Source organism: Ranitomeya variabilis, chromosome 7 (genome assembly GCF_051348905.1).
Source record: "Ranitomeya variabilis isolate aRanVar5 chromosome 7, aRanVar5.hap1, whole genome shotgun sequence".
In the NCBI taxonomy this organism is placed as follows: domain Eukaryota; kingdom Metazoa; phylum Chordata; class Amphibia; order Anura; family Dendrobatidae; genus Ranitomeya; species Ranitomeya variabilis.
The window spans coordinates 10,258,056-10,281,480 of record NC_135238.1 but is presented as its reverse complement, the minus strand read 5'-3'; the positions used below and the strand labels follow the sequence as shown (position 1 = coordinate 10,281,480).

General features: G+C 47.8%; 1 protein-coding gene across 1 annotated transcript in view; it reads right to left on the bottom strand.

Moving 5' to 3' along the window:
- Positions 1-351: 351 nt before the first annotated feature.
- The window catches only part of HIRIP3 (HIRA interacting protein 3), a 31,722-nt gene continuing 8,648 nt past the window's right edge, over positions 352-23,425 (bottom strand). The window contains exons 3-7 of the mRNA XM_077273928.1: positions 21,266-21,377; positions 19,280-21,186; positions 19,050-19,209; positions 18,860-18,958; positions 352-889 (exon numbers count right to left, since the gene is read on the bottom strand). Of these exons, the coding sequence (XP_077130043.1) occupies positions 708-889; positions 18,860-18,958; positions 19,050-19,209; positions 19,280-21,186; positions 21,266-21,377 (2,460 nt within the window). The 3' untranslated portion in view covers positions 352-707. The remainder of the gene's footprint in view (positions 890-18,859; positions 18,959-19,049; positions 19,210-19,279; positions 21,187-21,265; positions 21,378-23,425) is intronic.

Sequence of the window (23,425 nt, the reverse complement as noted above, 5' to 3'; positions counted from 1 at the left end):
GGAGGCGGCTCGGGTGGCGGAGGGGGGGAGCTGAGGAGGCGGCTCGGGTGGCGGAGGGGGGGAGCTGAGGAGGCGGCTCGGGTGGCGGAGGGGGGGAGCTGAGGAGGCGGCTCGGGTGGCGGAGGGGGGGAGCTGAGGCGGCGGCTCAGGTCACGCAGAACATTACAAGATATATAGATGATTTTATTTTTCTGTGATTGTAGGACGATGGCGTCACGGGCGGGCGTTTTCCCCACGGCGGCCCCTCATTTATTTTTTTGCGTGCAAACAGCACGACTCCTCGCTATAGGATCCTTATTTTTCAGCTGTGGGTGCGACAAATGTAGATTTCTAAATAAAGATAAGCTTAACGAATGTTTGTGGAAAAAGATTTATTTACAGCAAAAACATTAACAACATGTAAAAGTGAATTAAAAAAGCAGAAATGACGCAACGGACAGACGCAGACCACACATATACAAATGGGGGGACGCAGTACTACACCCAGTGACATGAGGGACAGCGGAGCCCACACCGCTCTGGGCATTGCTAAATTATAGACCATTGCACCAAGATGGCAGATCCTGGCACACTTGGAATGCTGGGCATTGTAGTCCTTTCACAGGAGTGCAGCATGTACAGTAAAGGAGCAACCAGACACATATTGGCGACGACATCTCCATTTCTTCTATGAGTCCTATGTACACGAGATCCCAGAAATTAACCCATCAATCACTGTCACCGTCATCACTGATTATCCCCTTTAAACTGGACCAGTCCATTGGCCTCTTTTTGCGGGGTGGACTTTCCTCTCCTTCTGAGTCAGATCCTACAGTTTTCCTATAGGGGGAGTCATCACGGACTGGGGAGGCCCGATAGGGGTTCCAGGTGTTCCGACGTTGAGGTCGTCCTGCAGAAGAAACAGTGGGAAGTGGAGATAATTCTCTACACACAGACGGGCAGGAACTCTCCATCACCCACACTGCAGCACAGCAAAACAGAGAATAGCTCTGCCGGTGACTGGAATACAGGACGATATAGTACAAGATGCGGAAAGCAAAGTTTCTGTACTATTATACAATAAAATGCTGCCTACATCCACCACTAGGGGGAGCTCCCTGTATACAGATACATGATAAGATCCTGTCTGCAGTCACCACTAGGGGGAGCTCCTTGTATACAGAGATACATGATAAGATCCTGTCTGCAGCCACCACTAGGGGGAGCTCCCTGTATACAGAGATACATGATAAGATCCTGTCTGCAGCCACCACTAGGGGGAGCTCCCTGTATACAGAGATACATGATAAGATCCTGTCTGCAGTCACCACTAGGGGGAGCTCCCTGTATACAGAGATACATGGTAAGATCCTGTCTGCAGCCACCACTAGGGGGAGCTCCCTGTATACAGAGATACATGATAAGATCCTGTCTGCAGTCACCACTAGGGGGAGCTCCCTGTATACAGAGATACATGATAAGATCCTGTCTGCAGTCACCACTAGGGGGAGCTCCCTGTATACAGAGATACATGGTAAGATCCTGTCTGCAGCCACCACTAGGGGGAGCTCCCTGTATACAGAGATACATGATAAGATCCTGTCTGCAGTCACCACTAGGGGGAGCTCCCTGTATACAGAGATACATGATAAGATCCTGTCTGCAGTCACCACTAGGGGGAGCTCCCTGTATACAGAGATACATGATAAGATCCTGTCTGCAGTCACCACTAGGGGGAGCACCCTGTATACAGAGATACATGATAAGATCCTGTCTGCAGTCACCACTAGGGGGAGCTCCCTGTATACAGAGATACATGGTAAGATCCTGTCTGCAGCCACCACTAGGGGGAGCTCCCTGTATACAGAGATACATGGTAAGATCCTGTCTGCAGTCACCACTAGGGGGAGCTCCCTGTATACAGAGATACATGGTAAGATCCTGTCTGCAGCCACCACTAGGGGGAGCTCCCTGTATACAGATACATGATAAGATCCTGTCTGCAGCCACCACTAGGGGGAGCTCCCTGTATACAGAGATACATGATAAGATCCTGTCTGCAGTCACCACTAGGGGGAGCTCCCTGTATACAGAGATACATGATAAGATCCTGTCTGCAGCCACCAGTAGGGAGAGCTCCTTGTATACAGAGATACATAAGATCCTGTCTGCAGCCACCACTAGGGGGAGCTCCCTGTATACAGAGATACATGATAAGATCCTGTCTGCAGCCACCACTAGGGGGAGCTCCCTGTATACAGAGATACATGATAAGATCCTGTCTGCAGTCACCACTAGGGGGAGCTCCCTGTATACAGAGATACATGATAAGATCCTGTTTGCAGTCACCACTAGGGGGAGCTCCCTGTATACAGAGATACATGATAAGATCCTGTCAGCAGCCATCACTAGGGGGAGCTCCCTGTATACAGAGATACATGATAAGATTGTGTCTGCAGTCACCACTAGGGGGAGCTTCCTGTATACAGAGATACATGATAAGATCCTGTCTGCAGTCACCACTAGGGGGAGCTCCCTGTATACAGAGATACATGATAAGATCCTGTCTGCAGTCACCACTAGGGGGAGCTCCCTGTATACAGAGATACATGGTAAGATCCTGTCTGCAGCCACCACTAGGGGGAGCTCCCTGTATACAGATACATGATAAGATCCTGTCTGCAGCCACCACTAGGGGGAGCTCCCTGTATACAGAGATACATGATAAGATCCTGTCTGCAGGCACCACTAGGGGGAGCTCCCTGTATACAGAGATACATGATAAGATCCTGTCTGCAGTCACCACTAGGGGGAGCTCCCTGTATACAGAGATACATGATAAGATCCTGTCTGCAGTCACCACTAGGGGGAGCTCCCTGTATACAGAGATACATGATAAGATCCTGTCTGCAGTCACCACTAGGGGGAGCTCCTTGTATACAGAGATACATGATAAGATCCTGTCTGCAGCCACCACTAGGGGGAGCTCCCTGTATACAGAGATACATGATAAGATCCTGTCTGCAGCCACCACTAGGGGGAGCTCCCTGTATACAGAGATATATGATAAGATCCTGTTTGCAGTCACCACTAGGGGGAGCTCCCTGTATACAGAGATACATGATAAGATCCTGTCTGCAGCCACCGCTAGGGGGAGCTCCCTGTATACAGAGATACATGATAAGATCCTGTCTGCATCCACCACTAGGGGGAGCTCCCTGTATACAGAGATATATGATAAGATCCTGTGTGCAGCCACCACTAGGGGGAGCTCCCTGTATACAGAGATATAAGATCCTGTCTGCGGCCACTACTAGAGGGAGGTCCCTGTATACAGCGATACATGATAAGATCCTGTCTGCAGTCACCACTAGGGGGAGCTCCCTGTATACAGAGATACATGATAATATCCTGTCTGCAGCCACCACTAGGGGGAGCTCCCTGTATACAGAGATATAAGATCCTGTCTGCGGCCACTACTAGAGAGAGGTCCCTGTATACAGAGATACATGATAAGATCCTGTCTGCAGCCACCACTAGGGGGAGCTCCCTGTATACAGATACATGATAAGATCCTGTCTGCAGACACCACTAGGGGGAGCTCCCTGTGTACAGAGATATAAGATCCTGTCTGTGGCCACCACTAGGGGGAGCTCCCTGTATACAGAGATACATAAGATCCTGTCTGCAGCCACCACTAGGGGGAGCTCCCTGTATACAGAGATACATGATAAGATTCTGTCTGCAGCCACCACTAGGGGGAGCTCCCTGTATACAGAGATACATGATAAGATCCTGTCTGCAGCCACCACTAGGGGGGGCTCCCTGTATACAGAGATACATGATAAGATCCTGTCTGCAGCCACCACTAGGGGGAGCTCCCTGTGTACAGAGATACATGATAAGATCCTGTCTGCAGACACCACTAGGGGGAGCTCCCTGTATACAGTGATACATGATAAGATCCTGTCTGCAGTCACCACTAGGGGGAGCTCCCTGTATACAGAGATACATGATAAGATCCTGTCTGCAGTCACCACTAGGGGGAGCGCCCTGTACACAGAGAAACATGATAAGATCCTGTCTGCAGTCATCACTAGGGGGAGTGTTATGGTCTGGTGATTAAGGAGCGACATGCGACTAGCTCTGAGCAGGTGGTAACTATACCGACCGCAGTTCCTGATCTTAACACAACACTAGCAGTAGTCGTGGGATGTTCCTGTCACTCCCTGGACACCTCGTCACAGCCGGAGAACTAGCTACCCCTAAAGGTAGAAACAGGAAAGCTATCTTGCCTCAGAGAAAATCCCCAAAGCATAGGACAGCCCCCCACAAATGACTGTGAGAGGAGAAGGAAATGACATACGTAGTATGAAACAAGATTTAGCAAAGGAGGCCACTACTAGCTAGACAGAATTAGTACAGAACAGAAAACTGTGCGGTCAGTAATAAAAACTAGAAAAAGTCCACCGCAGAGAAATGCAAAAATCTCCACACCTGACTAAAGGTGTGGAGGGCAAACCCTGCTGCCCAGAGCTTCCAGCTTAGCTGACTAGATACATACTGATAAGCTGGACAAATGAGCAAAACATAGAAAATGCCAAACAACAAAGTCCACAACAAGTGAACTGCAAAAAGACAAGCAAGGACTTAGCTTTGCTGAAATGGTCAGAGTGGCAGGGAAATCCTCAGAGAGCCGTGACTCCAAGCTCAACAATTACCAACTGGCATTGAATTAGGGATAAAGCCAGACAAATATAGCCAAGCCAGAAAGACGATCAGTGAGAACAGCTGCTGATGCTAAATCCAAGAAGCAGCCATACCACTCAAAACCACAGGTGGGAGCCCAAGAGCAGAATTCACAAAAATGCTACTTATAACCACCGGAGGGAGCCCAAGAGCGGAATTCACAACAGTACCCCCCCCCCTTGAGGAGGGGTCACCGAACCCTCACCAGAGCCCCCAGGCCGATCAGGACGAGCCAAATGGAAAGCATGAACCAAATCGGCGGCATGAACATCGGAGGCAATCACCCAAGAATTATCCTCCTGGCCATAACCCTTCCACTTGACAAGATACTGAAGCCTCCGCCTCGAAAAACGAGAAACCAAAATTTTCTCAACCACATATTCCAACTCCCCCTCAACCAACACAGGAGCAGGAGGATCAACAGAGGGAACAACGGGCACCACATATCTCCGCAACAAAGATCTATGGAAAACATTGTGGATGGCAAAAGAGGCCGGAAGGGCCAAACGAAAAGACACTGGATTGATAATCTCAGAAATCTTATAAGGACCAATAAACCGAGGCTTAAACTTAGGGGAAGAAACCTTCATAGGAACATGACGAGAAGATAACCAGACCAAATCCCCCACACGAAGCCGAGGAGCAACACACTGACGGCGGTTAGCGAAACGCTGAGCCTTTTCCTGAGACAACGTCAAATTGTCCACCACATGAGTCCAAATCTGCTGTAACCTGTCCACCACAGAATCCACACCAGGACAATCAGAAGGCTCAACCTGCCCAGAAGAAAAACGAGGATGGAAACCAAAATTACAAAAGAAAGGCGAAACCAAAGTAGCCGAACTAGCCCGATTATTAAGGGCAAACTCGGCCAACGGCAAGAAAGCCACCCAATCATCCTGGCCAGCAGACACAAAGCATCTCAAATAGGTTTCCAAGGTTTGATTAGTTCGCTCAGTTTGGCCATTTGTCTGAGGATGGAACGCCGAAGAAAAAGACAAATTAATGCCCATCCTAGCACAAAAGGCCCGCCAAAGCCTGGAAACAAACTGGGAACCTCTGTCAGACACAATATTCTCTGGAATGCCATGCAAACGAACCACATGCTGAAAAAACAATGGAACCAAATCAGAGGAGGAAGGCAATTTAGGCAAAGGTACCAAATGGACCATTTTAGAGAACCGGTCACAAACCACCCAGATAACAGACATCTTCTGGGAAACAGGAAGATCCGAAATAAAATCCATGGAAATGTGCGTCCAAGGCCTCTCAGGGACCGGCAAAGGCAAAAGCAACCCACTAGCGCGGGAACAGCAAGGCTTAGCCCGGGCACAGGTCCCACAAGACTGCACAAAAGAACGCACATCCCGCGACAAGGAAGGCCACCAAAAGGACCTAGCAACCAAATCTCTGGTACCAAAAATCCCAGGATGACCGGCCAACACTGAACAATGGACCTCAGAAATTACCGTACTTGTCCATCTACCAGGAACAAACAGCTTCCCCACAAGACAGCGGTCAGGTTTATCAGCCTGAAATTCCTGAAGCACCCGCCGTAAATCAGGGGAGATGGCAGAAAGAATCACCCCTTCCCTAAGAATGCCAACCGGCTCAAGGACTCCAGGAGAATCAGGCAAAAAACTCCTAGAGAGGGCATCAGCCTTAACATTCTTAGAACCCGGAAGATACGAGACCACAAAATCAAAACGGGAGAAAAACAGGGACCATCGGGCCTGTCTAGGGTTCAGCCGCTTGGCCGACTCGAGGTAAATCAGATTCTTATGATCGGTCAAGACCACAATGCGATGCTTGGCTCCCTCAAGCCAATGTCGCCATTCCTCAAATGCCCACTTCATAGCCAACAACTCCCGATTGCCGACATCATAATTGCGTTCCACAGGCGAAAACTTTCGGGAAAAGAAGGCACATGGCTTCATCAAGGAACCATCAGAATTCCTCTGTGGCAAAACGGCCCCTGCCCCAATCTCAGAAGCGTCAACCTCAACCTGAAATGGAAGAGAAACATCCAGCTGACGCAACACAGGGGCAGAAGTAAATCGGCGCTTAAGCTCCTGAAAGGCCTCAACAGCCGCAGAGGACCAATTCGTCACATCAGCGCCTTTCTTCGTCAAATCGGTCAGGGGTTTAACCACACTGGAGAAGTTGGCAATGAAACGGCGATAAAAATTAGCAAAGCCCAAAAATTTCTGAAGGCTCTTCACGGATGTGGGCTGGATCCAATCATGAATGGCCTGAACCTTAACCGGATCCATCTCTATAGACGAAGGAGAAAAAATAAACCCCCAAAAAGAAACCTTCTGCACTCCAAAGAGGCACTTAGACCCCTTCACAAACAACGCATTAGCACGAAGGATCTGGAATACCATCCTGACCTGCTTCACATGAGACTCCCAATCATCAGAAAAAAACAAAATATCATCCAAATATACAATCATGAATTTATCAAGATAATTCCAGAAGATATCATGCATAAAGGACTGAAACACAGATGGAGCATTAGAGAGCCCGAATGGCATCACAAGGTATTCAAAATGGCCTTCGGGCGTATTAAATGCAGTTTTCCATTCGTCACCCTGTTTAATACGAACAAGATTATATGCCCCTCGAAGGTCAATCTTAGTAAACCAACTAGCCCCCTTAATCCGAGCAAACAAATCAGAGAGCAAAGGTAAAGGGTATTGGAATTTGACCATGATCTTATTGAGAAGGCGATAATCAATACAGGGTCTCAAGGAGCCATCCTTCTTGGCAACAAAAAAGAATCCCGCTCCCAATGGTGACGAAGACGGCCGAATAAGCCCCTTCTCCAAAGACTCCTTAACATAACTCCGCATGGCGGCATGCTCTGGCACAGACAGATTGAAAAGTCGGCCCTTAGGGAACTTACAGCCAGGAATCAAGTCAATAGCACAATCACAGTCCCTATGAGGAGGCAGAGGACTGGATTTAGGCTCCTCAAATACATCCTGGAAATCTGACAAAAACTCAGGAACATCAGAAGAGGGGGAAGAGGAAATTGACATCAAAGGAACGTCACTATGTACCCCTTGACAACCCCAACTAGTCACAGACATTGATTTCCAATCCAGCACTGGATTGTGTACTTGTAGCCATGGAAAACCCAGTACAACAACATCATGTAAATTATGCAACACCAGAAAACGGCAATCTTCCTGATGCGCTGGAGCCATGCACATAGTCAGCTGAGTCCAATACTGAGGTTTATTCTTGGCCAACGGTGTAGCATCAATACCCCTCAAAGGAATAGGGCTCTGCAAAGGCTGCAAAGAAAAACCACAGCGCCTGGCGAATTCTAAGTCCATTAAGTTCAGGGCAGCGCCTGAATCCACAAATGTCATGACAGAAAAGGATGACAATGAGCAAATCAGGGTCACAGACAGGAGAAATTTAGGCTGTACAGTACTGATGGTAACAGATCTAGCGACCCTCTTAATACGCTTAGGGCAATCAGAAATAGCATGAGCAGAATCCCCACAGTAAAAACAGCCCATTCTGACGTCTGTATCCCCTCTGTTCCGCTCTAGTCAAAATCCTATCACATTGCATAGGCTCAGGACTCCGCTCAGAGGATGCTGCCATATGGTGCACCACTTTGCGCTCGCGCAGGCGCCGATCGATCTGAATGGCTAGAGACATAGATTCGCTCAGACCAACAGGCGTGGGGAACCCCACCATAACATCTTTAAGGGCTTCAGAAAGACCCTTTCTGAAAATTGCTGCCAGAGCGTCCTCATTCCATTTAGTGAGCACAGACCATTTTCTAAATTTCTGGCAATATGATTCTGCCGCTTCCTGACCCTGACATAGGGCCAACAAGGTCTTCGCAGCATGCTCTACAGAGTTAGGTTCGTCATACAATAATCCAAGCGATTGAAAAAATGCATCTACATTAAGCAATGCCGGATCCCCTGATTCAAGGGAGAATGCCCAGTCCTGAGGGTCACCACGCAGCAGAGAAATAACTAATTTTAACTTGCTGAATGGGGTCACCAGAGGAGCGGGGTTTCAGAGCAAAAAACAATTTGCAGTTATTTTTAAAGTTCAAAAACTTAGTTCTATCCCCGTAAAACAAATCCGGAGTAGGAATTCTAGGCTCTAAGGCCGGAGTCTGAACAACATAATCTTGAATACTCTGTACTCTTGCAGCAAGCTGATCCACACGAGAAAACAAACCCTGAACATCCATGCCAGCGCCAAAATCCACCCAGAGATTAAGAGGAAGGAAAAAGACAAAACAGACTAAAGAAAAAAAAAAAAAAAAAAAGGCTCAGAACTCTTTTTCTTTTCCTTCGAGATGCATTCAGCTCATTTTTGGCCAGTTGTACTGTTATGGTCTGGTGATTAACCCCTTCACCCCCAAGGGTGGTTTGCACGTTAATGACCGGGCCAATTTTTACAATTCTGACCACTGTCCCTTTATGAGGCTATAACTCTGGAACGCTTTGACGGATCTTGGCGATTCTGACATTGTTTTCTCGTGACATATTGTACTTCATGTTAGTGGTAAAATTTATTCGATATAACTTGCGTTTATTTGTGAAAAAAATGGAAATTTGGCGAAAATTTTGAAAATTTTGCAATTTTCCAACTTTGAATTTTTATGCCCTTAAATCACAGACATATGTCACGCAAAATACTTAATAAGTAACATTTCCCACATGTCTACTTTACATCAGTACAATTTTGGAACCAAAATTTTTTTTTGTGACGGAGTTATAAGGGTTAAAAGTTGACCAGCAATTTCTCATTTTTACAACACCATTTTTTTTTAGGGACCACATCTCATTTGAAGTCATTTTGAGGGGTCTATATGATAGAAAATACCCAAGTGTGACACCATTCTAAAAACTGCACCCCTCAAGGTGCTCAAAACCACATTCAAGAAGTTTATTAACCCTTCAGGTGTTTCACAGGAATTTTTGGAATGTTTAAATAAAAATGAACATTTAACTTTTTTTCACACAAAATTTATTTCAGCTCCAATTTGTTTTATTTTACCAAGGGTAACAGGAGAAAATGGACCCCCAAAGTTGTTGTACAATTTGTCCTGAGTACGCTGATACCCCATATGTGGGGGTAAACCACTGTTTGGGCGTATGGCAGAGCTCGGAAGGAAAGGAGCGCCATTTGACTTTTCAATGCAAAATTGACTGGAATTGAGATGGGACGCCATGTTGCGTTTGGAGAGCCCCTGATGTGCCTAAACACTGAAACCCCCTACAAGTGACACCATTTTGGAAAGTAGACCCCCTAAGGAACTTATCTTGATGTGTGGTGAGCACTTTGACCCACCAAGTGCTTCACAGAAGTTTATAATGCAGAGCCGTAAAAATAAAAAATCATATTTTTTCACAAAAATGATCTTTTCGCCCCCAATTTTTTATTTTCCCAAGGGTAAGAGAAGAAATTGGACCCCAAAAAATGTTGTGCAATTTGTCCTGAGTACGATGATACCCCATATGTGGGTGTAAACCATTGTTTGGGCGCATGGCAGAGCTTGGAAGGGAAGGAGCGCCATTTGACTTTTCAATGCAAAATTGACTGGAATTGAGATGGGACGCCATGTTGCGTTTGGAGAGCCCCTGATGTGCCTAAACATTGAAACTCCCTACAAGTGACACCATTTTGGAAAGTAGACCCCCTAAGGAACTTATCTAGATGTGTGGTGAGCACTTTGACTCACCAAGTGCTTCACAGAAGTTTATAATGCAGAGCCGTAAAAATAAAAAATCATATTTTTTCACAAAAATGATCTTTTCGCCCCCAATTTTTTATTTTCCCAAGGGTAAGAGAAGAAATTGGACCCCAAAAAATGTTGGCCAATTTGTCCTGAGTACGATGATACCCCATATGTGGGTGTAAACCATTGTTTGGGCGCATGGCAGAGCTTGGAAGGGAAGGAGCGCCATTTGACTTTTCAATGCAAAATTGACTGGAATTGAGATGGGACGCCATGTTGCGTTTGGAGAGCCCCTGATGTGCCTAAACATTGAAACTCCCTACAAGTGACACCATTTTGGAAAGTAGACCCCCTAAGGAACTTATCTAGATGTGTGGTGAGCACTTTGACCCACCAAGTGCTTCACAGAAGTTTATAATGCAGAGCCGTAAAAATAAAAAATCATATTTTTTCACAAAAATGATCTTTTCGCCCCCAATTTTTTATTTTCCCAAGGGTAAGAGAAGAAATTGGACCCCAAAAAATGTTGGCCAATTTGTCCTGAGTACGATGATACCCCATATGTGGGTGTAAACCATTGTTTGGGCGCATGGCAGAGCTTGGAAGGGAAGGAGCGCCATTTGACTTTTCAATGCAAAATTGACTGGAATTGAGATGGGACGCCATGTTGCGTTTGGAGAGCCCCTGATGTGCCTAAACATTGAAACTCCCTACAAGTGACACCATTTTGGAAAGTAGACCCCCTAAGGAACTTATCTAGATGTGTGGTGAGCACTTTGACCCACCAAGTGCTTCACAGAAGTTTATAATGCAGAGCCGTAAAAATAAAAAATCATATTTTTTCACAAAAATGATCTTTTCGCCCCCAATTTTTTATTTTCCCAAGGGTAAGAGAAGAAATTGGACCCCAAAAAATGTTGGCCAATTTGTCCTGAGTACGATGATACCCCATATGTGGGTGTAAACCATTGTTTGGGCGCATGGCAGAGCTTGGAAGGGAAGGAGCGCCATTTGACTTTTCAATGCAAAATTGACTGGAATTGAGATGGGACGCCATGTTGCGTTTGGAGAGCCCCTGATGTGCCTAAACATTGAAACTCCCTACAAGTGACACCATTTTGGAAAGTAGACCCCCTAAGGAACTTATCTAGATGTGTGGTGAGCACTTTGACCCACCAAGTGCTTCACAGAAGTTTATAATGCAGAGCCGTAAAAATAAAAAATCATATTTTTTCACAAAAATGATCTTTTCGCCCCCAATTTTTTATTTTCCCAAGGGTAAGAGAAGAAATTGGACCCCAAAAAATGTTGGCCAATTTGTCCTGAGTACGATGATACCCCATATGTGGGTGTAAACCATTGTTTGGGCGCATGGCAGAGCTTGGAAGGGAAGGAGCGCCATTTGACTTTTCAATGCAAAATTGACTGGAATTGAGATGGGACGCCATGTTGCGTTTGGAGAGCCCCTGATGTGCCTAAACATTGAAACTCCCTACAAGTGACACCATTTTGGAAAGTAGACCCCCTAAGGATCTTATCTAGATGTGTTTTGAGAGCTTTGAACCCCCAAGTGTTTCACTACAGATTATAACGCAGAGCCGTGAAAATAATTTTTATTTTTTTTCTCAAAAATGATTTTTTAGCACCCAGCTTTGTATTTTTACAAGGGTAACAGAATAAATTGGACCCCAAAATTTGTTTTCCAATTTGTCCTGAGTACGCTGATACCCCATATGTGGGGGGGAACCACTGTTTGGGCGCATGACAGAGCTCGGAAGGGAAGGAGCGCCATTTGGAATGCAGACTTAAATGGATTGGTCAGCAGCCGTCACGTTGCATTTGCAGAGCCCCTGATGTACCCAAACAGTACAAACCCCCCACAAGTGACCCCATATTGGAAACTAGACCTCCCAAGGAACTTATCTAGATGTGTTTTGAGAACTTTGAACCCCCAAGTGTTTCACTAAAGTTTATAGCGCAAAGCCGTGAAAATAAAAATTCTTTTTTTTTTTCACAAAAATGATTTTTTAGCCCCCAGTTTTGTATTTTTACAAGGGTAACAGGATAAATTAGACCCCAAAAGTTGTTGTCCAATTTGTCCTGAGTACGCTGATACCCCATATGTGGGGGGGAACCACTGTTTGGGTGCATGACAGAGCTCGGAAGGGAAGGAGCGCCATTTGGAATGCAGCCTTAAATGGATTGGTCTGCAGGCGTCACGTTGCATTTGCAGAGCCCCTGATGTACCCAAACAGTACAAACCCCCCACAAGTGACCCCATATTGGAAACTAGACCTCCCAAGGAACTTATCTAGATGTGTTGTGAGAACTTTGAACCCCCAAGTGTTTCACTACAGTTTATAACGCAGAGCCGTGAAAATAAAACATCTTTTTTTTCCCACAAAAATGATTTTTAGCCCCCCAAATTTTTATTTTCCTAAGGATAACAAGAGAACTTGGACCCCAGAAGTTGTTGTTCAATTTGTCCCGAGTACGCTGATAACACATATGTTGGGGTAAACCCCTTTTTGGGCGCACGGGAGAGCTCGGAAGGGAAGGAGCACTGTTTTACTTTTTCAACGCAGAATTGGCTGGAATTGAGATTGGACGCCATGTCGCGCTTGGAGAGCCCCTGATGTGCCTGGACAGTGGAAACTCCCCAATTCTACCTGAAACCCTAACCCAAACACACCCCTAACCCTAATCCCAACGGTAACCCTAACCACACCCCTAGCCCTGACACACCCATAATTCTAATCCCAACCCTAATCCAAACGTAAATGTAATCCAAACCCTAACCCTAACTTTACCTCCAACCCTAGCCCTAACCCTAACCCTACCCCTCACCCTAACCCTAAACGTGACTGAAATACGTGTCACTAAAATACGTGTCACTAAAATACGTGGCACTGAAATACGTGGCACTGAAATACGTGGCACTGAAATACGTGGCACTGAAATACGTGGCACTGAAATACGTGATACGTGGCACTTAAATACGTGGCACTGAAACACGTGGCACTGAAATACGTGATACGTGGCACTGAAATACGTGGCACTGAAATACGTGGCACTTAAATACGTGGCACTTAAATACGTGGCACTTAAATACGTGGCACTGAAACACGTGGCACTGAAACACGTGGCACTGAAACACGTGGCACTGAAATACGTGGCACTGAAATACGTGGCCCTAAAATACGTGGCACTGAAATACGTGGCACTGAAATATGTGGCACTGAAATACGTGGCACTGAAATACGTGGCACTGAAACACGTGGCACTGAAATACGTGATACGTGGCACTGAAATATGTGGCACTGAAATACGTGGCACTTAAATACGTGGCACTGAAATATGTGATACGTGGCACTGAAATACGTGGCACTGAAATACGTGGCACTGAAATACGTGGCACTGAAATACGTGGCACTGAAATACGTGGCACTGAAATACGTGGCACTGAAATATGTGGCACTGAAATATGTGATACGTGGCACTTAAATACGTGGCACTGAAACACGTGGCACTGAAACACGTGGCACTGAAATACGTGGCACTGAAATACGTGGCACTGAAATACGTGGCACTGAAATACGTGGCACTGAAATACGTGGCACTGAAATACGTGGTACTAAAATATGTGGCACTGAAATACGTGATACGTGGCACTGAAATACGTGGCACTGAAACACGTGGCACTGAAATACGTGATACGTGGCACAGAAATACGTGGCACAGAAATACGTGGCACAGAAATACGTGGCACTGAAATACGTGGCACTGAAATACGTGGCACTGAAATACGTGGCACTATGACTGTCAGAAAATGTTCATTAAACGGTTAGGGGTGAGGTTAGGGGTAGAGTTAGGGTTAGGGTTTGGATCCCTTTATCACCTTGATGGTGGTGGGTGGCTTTTCAGTGTGTTTTCTGTTTTTTTTCGATAAAAATGCATGCGTTTTTAACGCAAACAAACGCATGTGCTTAAAAACGCAAGAAAATACTGCAGGTTGTATTTCTGAAAATGAACGCATGCAGAAAAAAACCGCATGCGTTTGAAAACGCGACCAAACGCGTACAAAAAAACCGCATGCGTTTTCAATGTCAAATATAGGGAAAAAACGCATGCGTTTTTTTGTGCAAAAAACGCTGCAGACAAAAACGCAAGTGTGAAACCAGCGACGCTTTTTATAGCAAAAAAGTTTTTGCGTCTCCACATTTTGAGACCTATAATTTTTCCACATTTTGCTCCACAGAGTCATGTGAGGTCTTGTTTTTTGCGGGACGAGTTGACGTTTTTATTGGTAACATTTTCGGACACGTGACCATTTTTGATCGCTTTTTATTCTGATTTTTGTGAGGCAGAATGACCAAAAACCTGCTATTCATGAATTTCTTTTGGGAGAGGCGTTTATACCGTTCCGCGTTTGGTAAAATTGATAAAGCAGTTTTATTCGTCGGGTCAGTACGATTACAGCGATATCTCATTTATATCATTTTTTTATGTTTTGGCGCTTTTATACGATAAAAACTAAAATATAGAAAAAATAATTATTTTGGTATCGCTTTATTCTCAGGACTATAACTTTTTTATTTTTTTGCTGATGATGCTGTATGGCGGCTTTTTTTTTGCGGGACAAGATGACGTTTTCAGCGGTACCATGGATATTTATATCAGTCTTTTTGATCGTGTGTTATTCCACTTTTTGTTCGGCGGTATGGTAATAAAGCGTTGTTTTTTGCCTCGTTTTTTTTTTTTTTTTCTTACGGTGTTTACTGAAGGGGTTAACTAGTGGGGCAGTTTTATAGGTTGGGTCGTTACGGACGCGGCGATACTAAATATGTGTACTTTTATTGTTTTTTTTTTTTTATTTAGATAAAGAAATGTATTTATGGGAATAATATATTTTTTTTATTATTATTTATTTAGGAATTTTTTTTTTATTTTTTTTTACACATGTGGAAAAATTTTTTTTTTACTTTTTTACTTTGTCCCAGGGGGGGACATTACAGATCATTGATCTGGCAGTGTGCACAGCACTCTGCCAGATCGACGATCTGCTGTGCAGGGCTGCAGGCTTTCCAAGTGTCTGCTCTGAGCAGACACTCGGTAAGCCACCTCCCTCCCTGCAGGACCCGGATGCCGCGGCCATCTTGGATCCGGGACCTGCGGCGAGGAGGGAGGTAGGAGACCCTCAGAGCAACGCGATCACATCGCGTTGCTCCGGGGGTCTCAGGGAAGCCCGCAGGGAGCCCCCTCCCTGCGCGATGCTTCCCTATACCGCCGGTACACTGCGATCATGTTTGATCGCGGTGTGCCGGGGGTTAATGTGCCGGGGGCGGTCCGTGACCGCTCCTGGCACATAGTGCCGGATGTCAGCTGCGATATGCAGCTGACACCCGGCCGCGATCGGCCGCGCTCCCCCCGTGAGCGCCGCTGATCGATGATGACGTACTATCCCGTCGGCGGTCATACGGGCCCACCCCACCTCGACGGGATAGTACGTCAAATGTCGGGAAGGGGTTAAGGAGCGACATGCGACGAGCTCTGGGCAGGTGGTAACTATACCGACCGCAGTTCCTGATCTTAACACAACACTAGCAGTAGCCGTGGGATGTTCCTGTCACTCCCTGGACACCTCGTCACAGCCGGAGGACTAGCTACCCCTAAAGGTAGAAACAGGAAAGCTATCTTGCCTCAGAGAAAATCCCCAAAGGATAGGACAGCCCCCCACAAATGATGACTGTGAGAGGAGAAGGAAATGACATACGTAGTATGAAACAAGATTTAGCAAAGGAGGCCAATTCTAGCTAGATAGACAGTACAGGACAGAACACTGTGCGGTCAGTAATAAAAACTAGAAAAAGTCCACCGCAGAGAAATGCAAAAATCTCCACACCTGACTAAAGATGTGGAGGGCAAAATCTGCTGCCCAGAGCTTCCAGCTTAGCTAAATAGATCCATACTGATAAGCTGGACAAATGAGCAAAACATAGAAAATGCCAAACAACAAAGTCCACAACAAGTGAACTGCAAAAAGACAAGCAAGGACTTAGCTTTGCTGAAATGGTCAGAGTGACAGGGAAATCCTCAGAGAGCCGTGACTCCAAGCTCAACAATTGCCAACTGGCATTGAATTAGGGATAAAGCCAGACTAATATAGCCGAGCCAGAAAGACGATCAGTGAGAACAGCTGCTGATGCTAAATCAAAGAAGCAGCCATACCACTCAAAACCACAGGAGGGAGCCCAAGAGCGGAATTCACAACAGGGGAGCTCCCTGTACACAGAGAAACATGATAAGATCCTGTCTGCAGCCACCACTAGGGGGAGCTCCCTGTATACAGAGATACATAAGATCCTGTCTGCAGCCACCACTAGGGGGAGCTCCCTGTATACAGAGATACATGATAAGATCCTGTCTGCAGTCACCACTAGGGGGAGCTCCCTGTATACAGAGATACATGATAAGATCCTGTCTGCAGTCACCACTAGGGGGAGCTCCCTGTATACAGAGATACATGATAAGATCCTGTCTGCAGTCACCACTAGGGGGGAGCTCCCTGTATACAGATACATGATAAGATCCTGTCTGCAGCCACCACTAGGGGGAGCTCCCTGTATACAGAGATACATAAGATCCTGTCTGCAGCCACCACTAGGGGAGCTCCCTGTATACAGAGACACATGATAAGATCCTGTCTGCAGCCACCACTAGGGGGAGCTCCCTGTATACAGAGATACATAAGATCCTGTCTGCAGCCACCACTAGGGGAGCTCCCTGTATACAGAGATACATGATAAGATCCTGTCTGCAGCCACCACTAGGGGGAGCTCCCTGTGTACAGATACATGATAAGATCCTGTCTGCAGCCACCACTAGGGGGAGCTCCCTGTATACAGAGATACATGATAAGATCCTGTCTGCAGTCACCACTAGAGGGAGCTCCCTGTATACAGAGATACATGATAAGATTCTGTCTGCAGCCACCACTAGGGGGAGCTCCCTGTATACAGAGATACATGATAAGATCCTGTCTGCAGTCACCACTAGGGGGAGCTCCCTGTATACAGAGATACATGATAAGATCCTGTCTGCAGTCACCGCTAGGAGGAGCTCCATGTATCCAGAGATACATGATAAGATCCTGTCTGCAGCCACCACTAGGGGGAGCTCCCTGTATACAGAGATACATGATAAGATCCTGTCTGCAGTCACCACTAGGGGGAGCTCCCTGTATACAGAGATACATGACAAGATCCTGTCTGCAGCCACCACTAGGGGGAGCTCCCTGTATACAGAGATACATGATAAGATCCTGTCTGCAGCCACCACTAGGGGGAGCTCCCTGTATACAGAGATACATGACAAGATCCTGTCTGCAGTCACCACTAGAGGGAGCTCCCTGTATACAGAGATACATGATAAGATCCTGTCTGCAGCCACCACTAGGGGGAGCTCCCTGTATACAGAGATACATGATAAGATCCTGTCTGCAGCCACCACTAGGGGGAGCTCCCTGTATACAGAGATACATGATAAGATCCTGTCTGCAGTCACCACTAGGGGGAGCTCCCTGTATACAGAGATACATGATAAGATCCTGTCTGCAGCCACCACTAGGGGGAGCTCCCTGTATACAGAGATACATGATAAGATCCTGTCTGCAGTCACCACTAGGGGGAGCTCCCTGTATACAGAGATACAGGATAAGATTCTGTCTGCAGCCACCACTAGGGGGAGCTCCCTGTATACAGAGATACATGATAAGATCCTGTCTGCAGTCACCACTAGGGGGAGCTCCCTGTATACAGAGATACATGATAAGATCCTGTCTGCAGTCACCACTAGGGGGAGCTCCCTGTATACAGAGATAGATGATAAGATCCTGTCTGCAGCCACCACTAGGGGGAGCTCCCTGTATACAGAGATACATGATAAGATCTTGTCTGCAGCCACCACTAGGGGGAGCTCCCTGTATACAGAGATACATGATAAGATCCTGTCTGCAGCCACCACTAGGGGGAGCTCCCTGTATACAGAGATACATGATAAGATCCTGTCTGCAGCCACCACTAGGGGGAGCTCCCTGTATACAGAGATACATGATAAGATCCTGTCTGCAGCCACCACTAGGGGGAGCTCCCTGTAAATATTTATACTGGGTTTTGGGATGAGTGTTGGCCTCTGCACTGAAGTGACTGATAACAGAGAACAATGCATTATATCGCCAGCCTTGTGAATGGACAGATGGGAGATGTTCGGTGCAGACTGGCCGTGTAGTCAGCGCTCACATTACCAGTGTTGCGCTGTGTGTTTGCCCAGAACACGTTTTACCCCATTGTGTGCTTTTCACAAGTACGACTTGCGCGGTGTTACGGGTTTCTCTCCCTCCCGCGGACTCACCAGCGGTGGCGATGATGTTGCCGGTGTCTAGTTCCGCCAGCTCGGCCGCCTCCTCCCTCTTCAGTCGCACCACGCGGCATTTCTCCAGCGATGGCTGCCCTGCAGGAAGACATCGGACCGTTCACCACCACGCACTCCCCAGTACCCACCGTTATTCCTCACTCAGTGACCCCCTCCCCACCTGTCTCACCTTTGACCCCCAGGTCCTCCAGCTCCTTCTTCAGCACCTCCACCATGGCCTTCACCGAGCGGCAGTTCTGGAACAGCTTCTTGTAGTTCCTCCGGGCCCCGCAGGTCAGGATGTACTTCTTGAGGCGCAGGATGGAGGGGTGCTCCTCCTTGGACACGCCCTGTGGAGAGCAGAGGGCTGAAATGATGGCGGTCACAGTTTCCTCCCCCCCACACTCCCGCGGACTTTACCTGTTTCTTGCCGCTCTTCCCCTTGGTGCCGGGCTCCGATCTGGCGGAGGAGTCGCTGTCGTCTCTGGCCTTGGAGACGCTCTCCGCTCTCTTGTCCTTCGCTCCTTTGCCGTCTGTCTCTTTGCGCTCACCTGCCGCAGTCTTGGGCTTCTGTGCCGCCGTCTCCTCGTCACTCTCCGTATCCAGGTCGCTCTCGTCCTCCTCACTGTCACTCTTTGCTTCATTCTTACTGTCAGTCTTTGGCGCTCTCTTTCCAGTCTTCCCTTTCTCATCACTCTCACTAGCGCTGTCTCTCTGGTCGGCTGCACTCTCATCGCTATCACTGCTGTCCTTTGATGCCCTTGTCTCTCCTGCGCTCTCTTCGTCACTGTCTTTCTTAGGAGTCTTTTTGATCGAAGCTCTATTGCGTGCAGTCTCTTCCTCTTCACTATGACTGTCTTTTTTTGACCCTAAACTCTCTTCTTCCTCCTCACTGTCACTCTCTTTCTTAGTCGCTTTCTTCTTGGGCGCTCTCTTTCTTGCGTTCTCTTCCTCCTCACTATCACTCCCTTTCTCGGCAGGTTTGTTGGGCGCTCTCTTTCTTGTGGTTTCTTCCTCCTCCTCCTCACTGTCACTCTCTTTCTTAGCCCCTTTCTTCTTGGGCACTCGTTTTCTTGCGGTCTCTTCCTCCTCCTCACTGTCACTCTCTTTCTTAGCCACTTTCTTCTTGGGTGCTCTTTTTCTTGTGGTCTCTTCCTCCTCCTCCTCACTGTCACTCTCTTTCTTAGCCCCTTTCTTCTTGGACGCTCTTTTTCTTGCGGTCTCTTCCTCCTCACTGTCACTCTCTTTCTTAGCCACTTTCTTCTTGGGTGCTCTTTTTCTTGTGGTCTCTTCCTCCTCCTCCTCACCGTCACTCTCTTTCTTAGCCCCTTTCTTCTTGGGTGCTCTTTTTCTTGTGGTCTCTTCCTCCTCCTCCTCACTGTCACTCTCTTTCTTAGCCCCTTTCTTCTTGGGCACTCGTTTTCTTGCGGTCTCTTCCTCCTCCTCACTGTCACTCTCTTTCTTAGCCACTTTCTTCTTGGGTGCTCTTTTTCTTGTGGTCTCTTCCTCCTCCTCCTCACCGTCACTCTCTTTCTTAGCCCCTTTCTTCTTGGGTGCTCTCTTTCTTGCGGTCTCTTCCTCCTCACTGTCACTCTCTTTCTTAGCCCCTTTCTTCTTAGGCGCTCTTATTCTTGCGTTCTCTTCCTCCTCCTCCTCACTATCACTCCCTTTCTTGGCAGGTTTGTTGGGCGCTCTTTTTCTTGTGGTCTCTTCCTCCTCACTGTCACTCTCTTTCTTAGCCCCTTTCTTCTTGGACGCTCTTTTTCTTGCGGTCTCTTCCTCCTCACTGTCACTCTCTTTCTTAGCCCCTTTCTTCTTGGGCGCTCTTTTTCTTGCGGTCTCTTCGTTACGGTCTTTTCCTTGCACTCTCTTTACCTTGATTTGTGCTCTCTTCCCTCTTTCAGCTTTTCTCCCGGATTCCTCTCCGCAGCTCTCAATGTCGGACTCATTTTTCGTAGGACTCTTCGTGGCCTTGACTCTCTCTTTTCCGTCGGCCCGTGCAGTCTCTTTGTGGGTGACCTTCGGCTTGATCGCCTCTGCCTCGCTATCCGAGTCCACGTCCTGAAACCTTGTGGCGGTCTCCTTTATGTCACTGCTGGCAGTCGCTTTGTTCTGGTCTGTCTCTTCCGCCGAGCTCTCTGGTGCGGTCCCTTTGCCCCTTTTAGGTGTCGTCTTCACCCTCCTCTTCGATCCTTCTCCTTTCGTCACAGCTGCGGTCTCTTCCACTTTTGTAGGGGTTGTCACGGACACTGGGGCCTCGGGGGAGCTCCCGGACAGTCTCTTGCTGTCTCGCTGCTCGATTCCAGAATCCTCCTCAGAGTCGTTACCTGCAGGGACAGACATGACGTTAGTCCTGGTGCGGCGGGCTATGGTTCGCTGTGCGGCCGGTAATGCCGCGGTACGTACCGCCCAGCTGCCGCTGTCTCTTCCCCGGGGGCTCCTTGTCCTCGCTGCTGTCCTGGCGGCCCCTCTTCTGCACCTTCATGATGAGGGGCTCGTCGTCACTAACGTCTTCCTCCTGTCAGTGATCACACAAGACCCGGTCACATATCACAGAAAAAGGGAGATCCGGTATATAATTGCCACCACAGTCATGGCCGAAAATGTTGGCACCCCTGGGGTCACTGTCCAGACAGGTGGCCCCTTACACAGCGGTGTCCCGTGGTTCTCGGAGCCGTATCACCAGCGCACATTGTTCTGGGTATGTGATTTCTTTTTCACGTGACCCATAAATGCGTCATCAATGCGGCCGTCATTGTTACCGGTCAAGTACACTGGCTTGGGAAAGTATTCACACCCCTTGGCATGTTTTGTGTTTTGCTGCCTCACAACCTGGAATTTCACTGTTTCTTCAGGGTTTGCATCAGTTCATGCAGAGAACGTGCCGACAGCTGTGAACATTTGGTTTTATTTTCATTGTGAAACAAATAGGACAAAATATCTGAAAACGTCAGTGTGCAGAACTATTCACCCCCCTAAAGTCAGTACTGTGTAGAGCCTCCTTTTGCGGTAATTACAGCTGCAGACACTTTGGATAAGTCTCTATGAGCTTTCCACATCTGGCCACTGGGATTTTTGCTTTTTCCTGATGGCAAACTTTCTCCAGGTCCTTCACGTTAGATGTTTCCTCTGGTGAACAGCGATCTTCACGTCTGACCACAGATTCTCCAGTGGATGAAGGTTTGGGCTGGGACTCGACCGCTCCAGAACGTCTCCCCTTACACCACTCAGTGTGGCTTTAGCAGTATGCTTTGGGTCATTGTATTGTTGAAAGGTGAACCTCCGTCCCGATCTCACATCACTGCCTGAAACAGGTTTTGCTCAAGAACATTTCCGTATTTCGCACCATCCATCTTCCCCTCTACTCCGACCATTTTCCTTGTCCCTGCTGCCAAAAAACATCCCATGATGCTGCCACCACCATGTTTCACTGTGAGGATGGTCTTCTTGGTGCGATGAGCTGTTGGTTTGGCTCCAGACATAGCATTTACCTTTGTGGCCTAAAAGTTCAATTTTCATCTCATCTGACCACAGCACTTTCCTCCAGACATTTGGTGAGTCTCCAACATGTCTATTGGCAAAAAAAAGCCTTACAATTTTTGTATGTAAGTAAAGGCTTTTTCTCTAGTCACCTTCCACGACAGCAGTATCGGAGGATGTCTCCCCGCCCTAATAGGGGACAGGAACAGAAAGAGGTTAAATACCCCTCCCCTTCCTGCAACCACCAGTGTTTTTCCTGGCCCCTATGGGGCATGAAGAGGTTTCCGATAGTGCTGCCGTGGCCGGCGAACGAGAGCACTAGTTACCTGTCAGCCGGGCAGTCGCGGTCGAGAGCTTCGTCTCCTCCTCCGCCTCCAGACTGCTCCCATCTCCGCGGTCCCCGCGTGACTTGGGACCCCCACCCGCTCTTCCTGCGCCACCTTCGGGTGGTAATGCAGAGCGGTGTAGTGCTCCGGGGTCCTCCTGTAGCTCCCCGGCTTCCTCCTCACACCACGCTGCTGCGGGGTTGGCGCGCGCACACCGGAAGTGACGCTCCGGGACTTCCGGTTGTTTGAACTGGAGCTTGGCGCGCGCCGGCCGGCGTCCTGAACATGGGGAACAGCAGCGGCGGCCAAGGCGGGCGTCTCAGACCCCCCCCCAGGGACATTTTTCGAGGGAGGAGCACCAAACTCGCTGGAATCTCGGTAAGACTATTTATTCTTGACTGGGGAGCCCTCCTAGTGAGACGTCGGTCGGTGACTGCACCTCTAGCGTTATGGACGGTGACAAACCCCCTCACTCTGCTACTGCAGAGCCCAGCGTGCACCCCTCTACTGTAAGTAGTGGGATGATGTCCCTTGCTGTCCATTCTGTAAAAGTGTAGCGGCTCAGTCCACCTTTCTCTCTCGTTTCAGGGAGACAAGGTCACTGGCACTAGGAAGCCCAGCCGCAAGTGTGGTACTTGTTCAGTCAAGCTCCCCTCAGCATACACTAAGAAGCTCTGCCAACCATGCACAGACGAAGTGCTGCGTAGCGAACAGCCTTCTTTAATGGATAGTATCAGAACCCTCATTAGGGAGGAGGTTC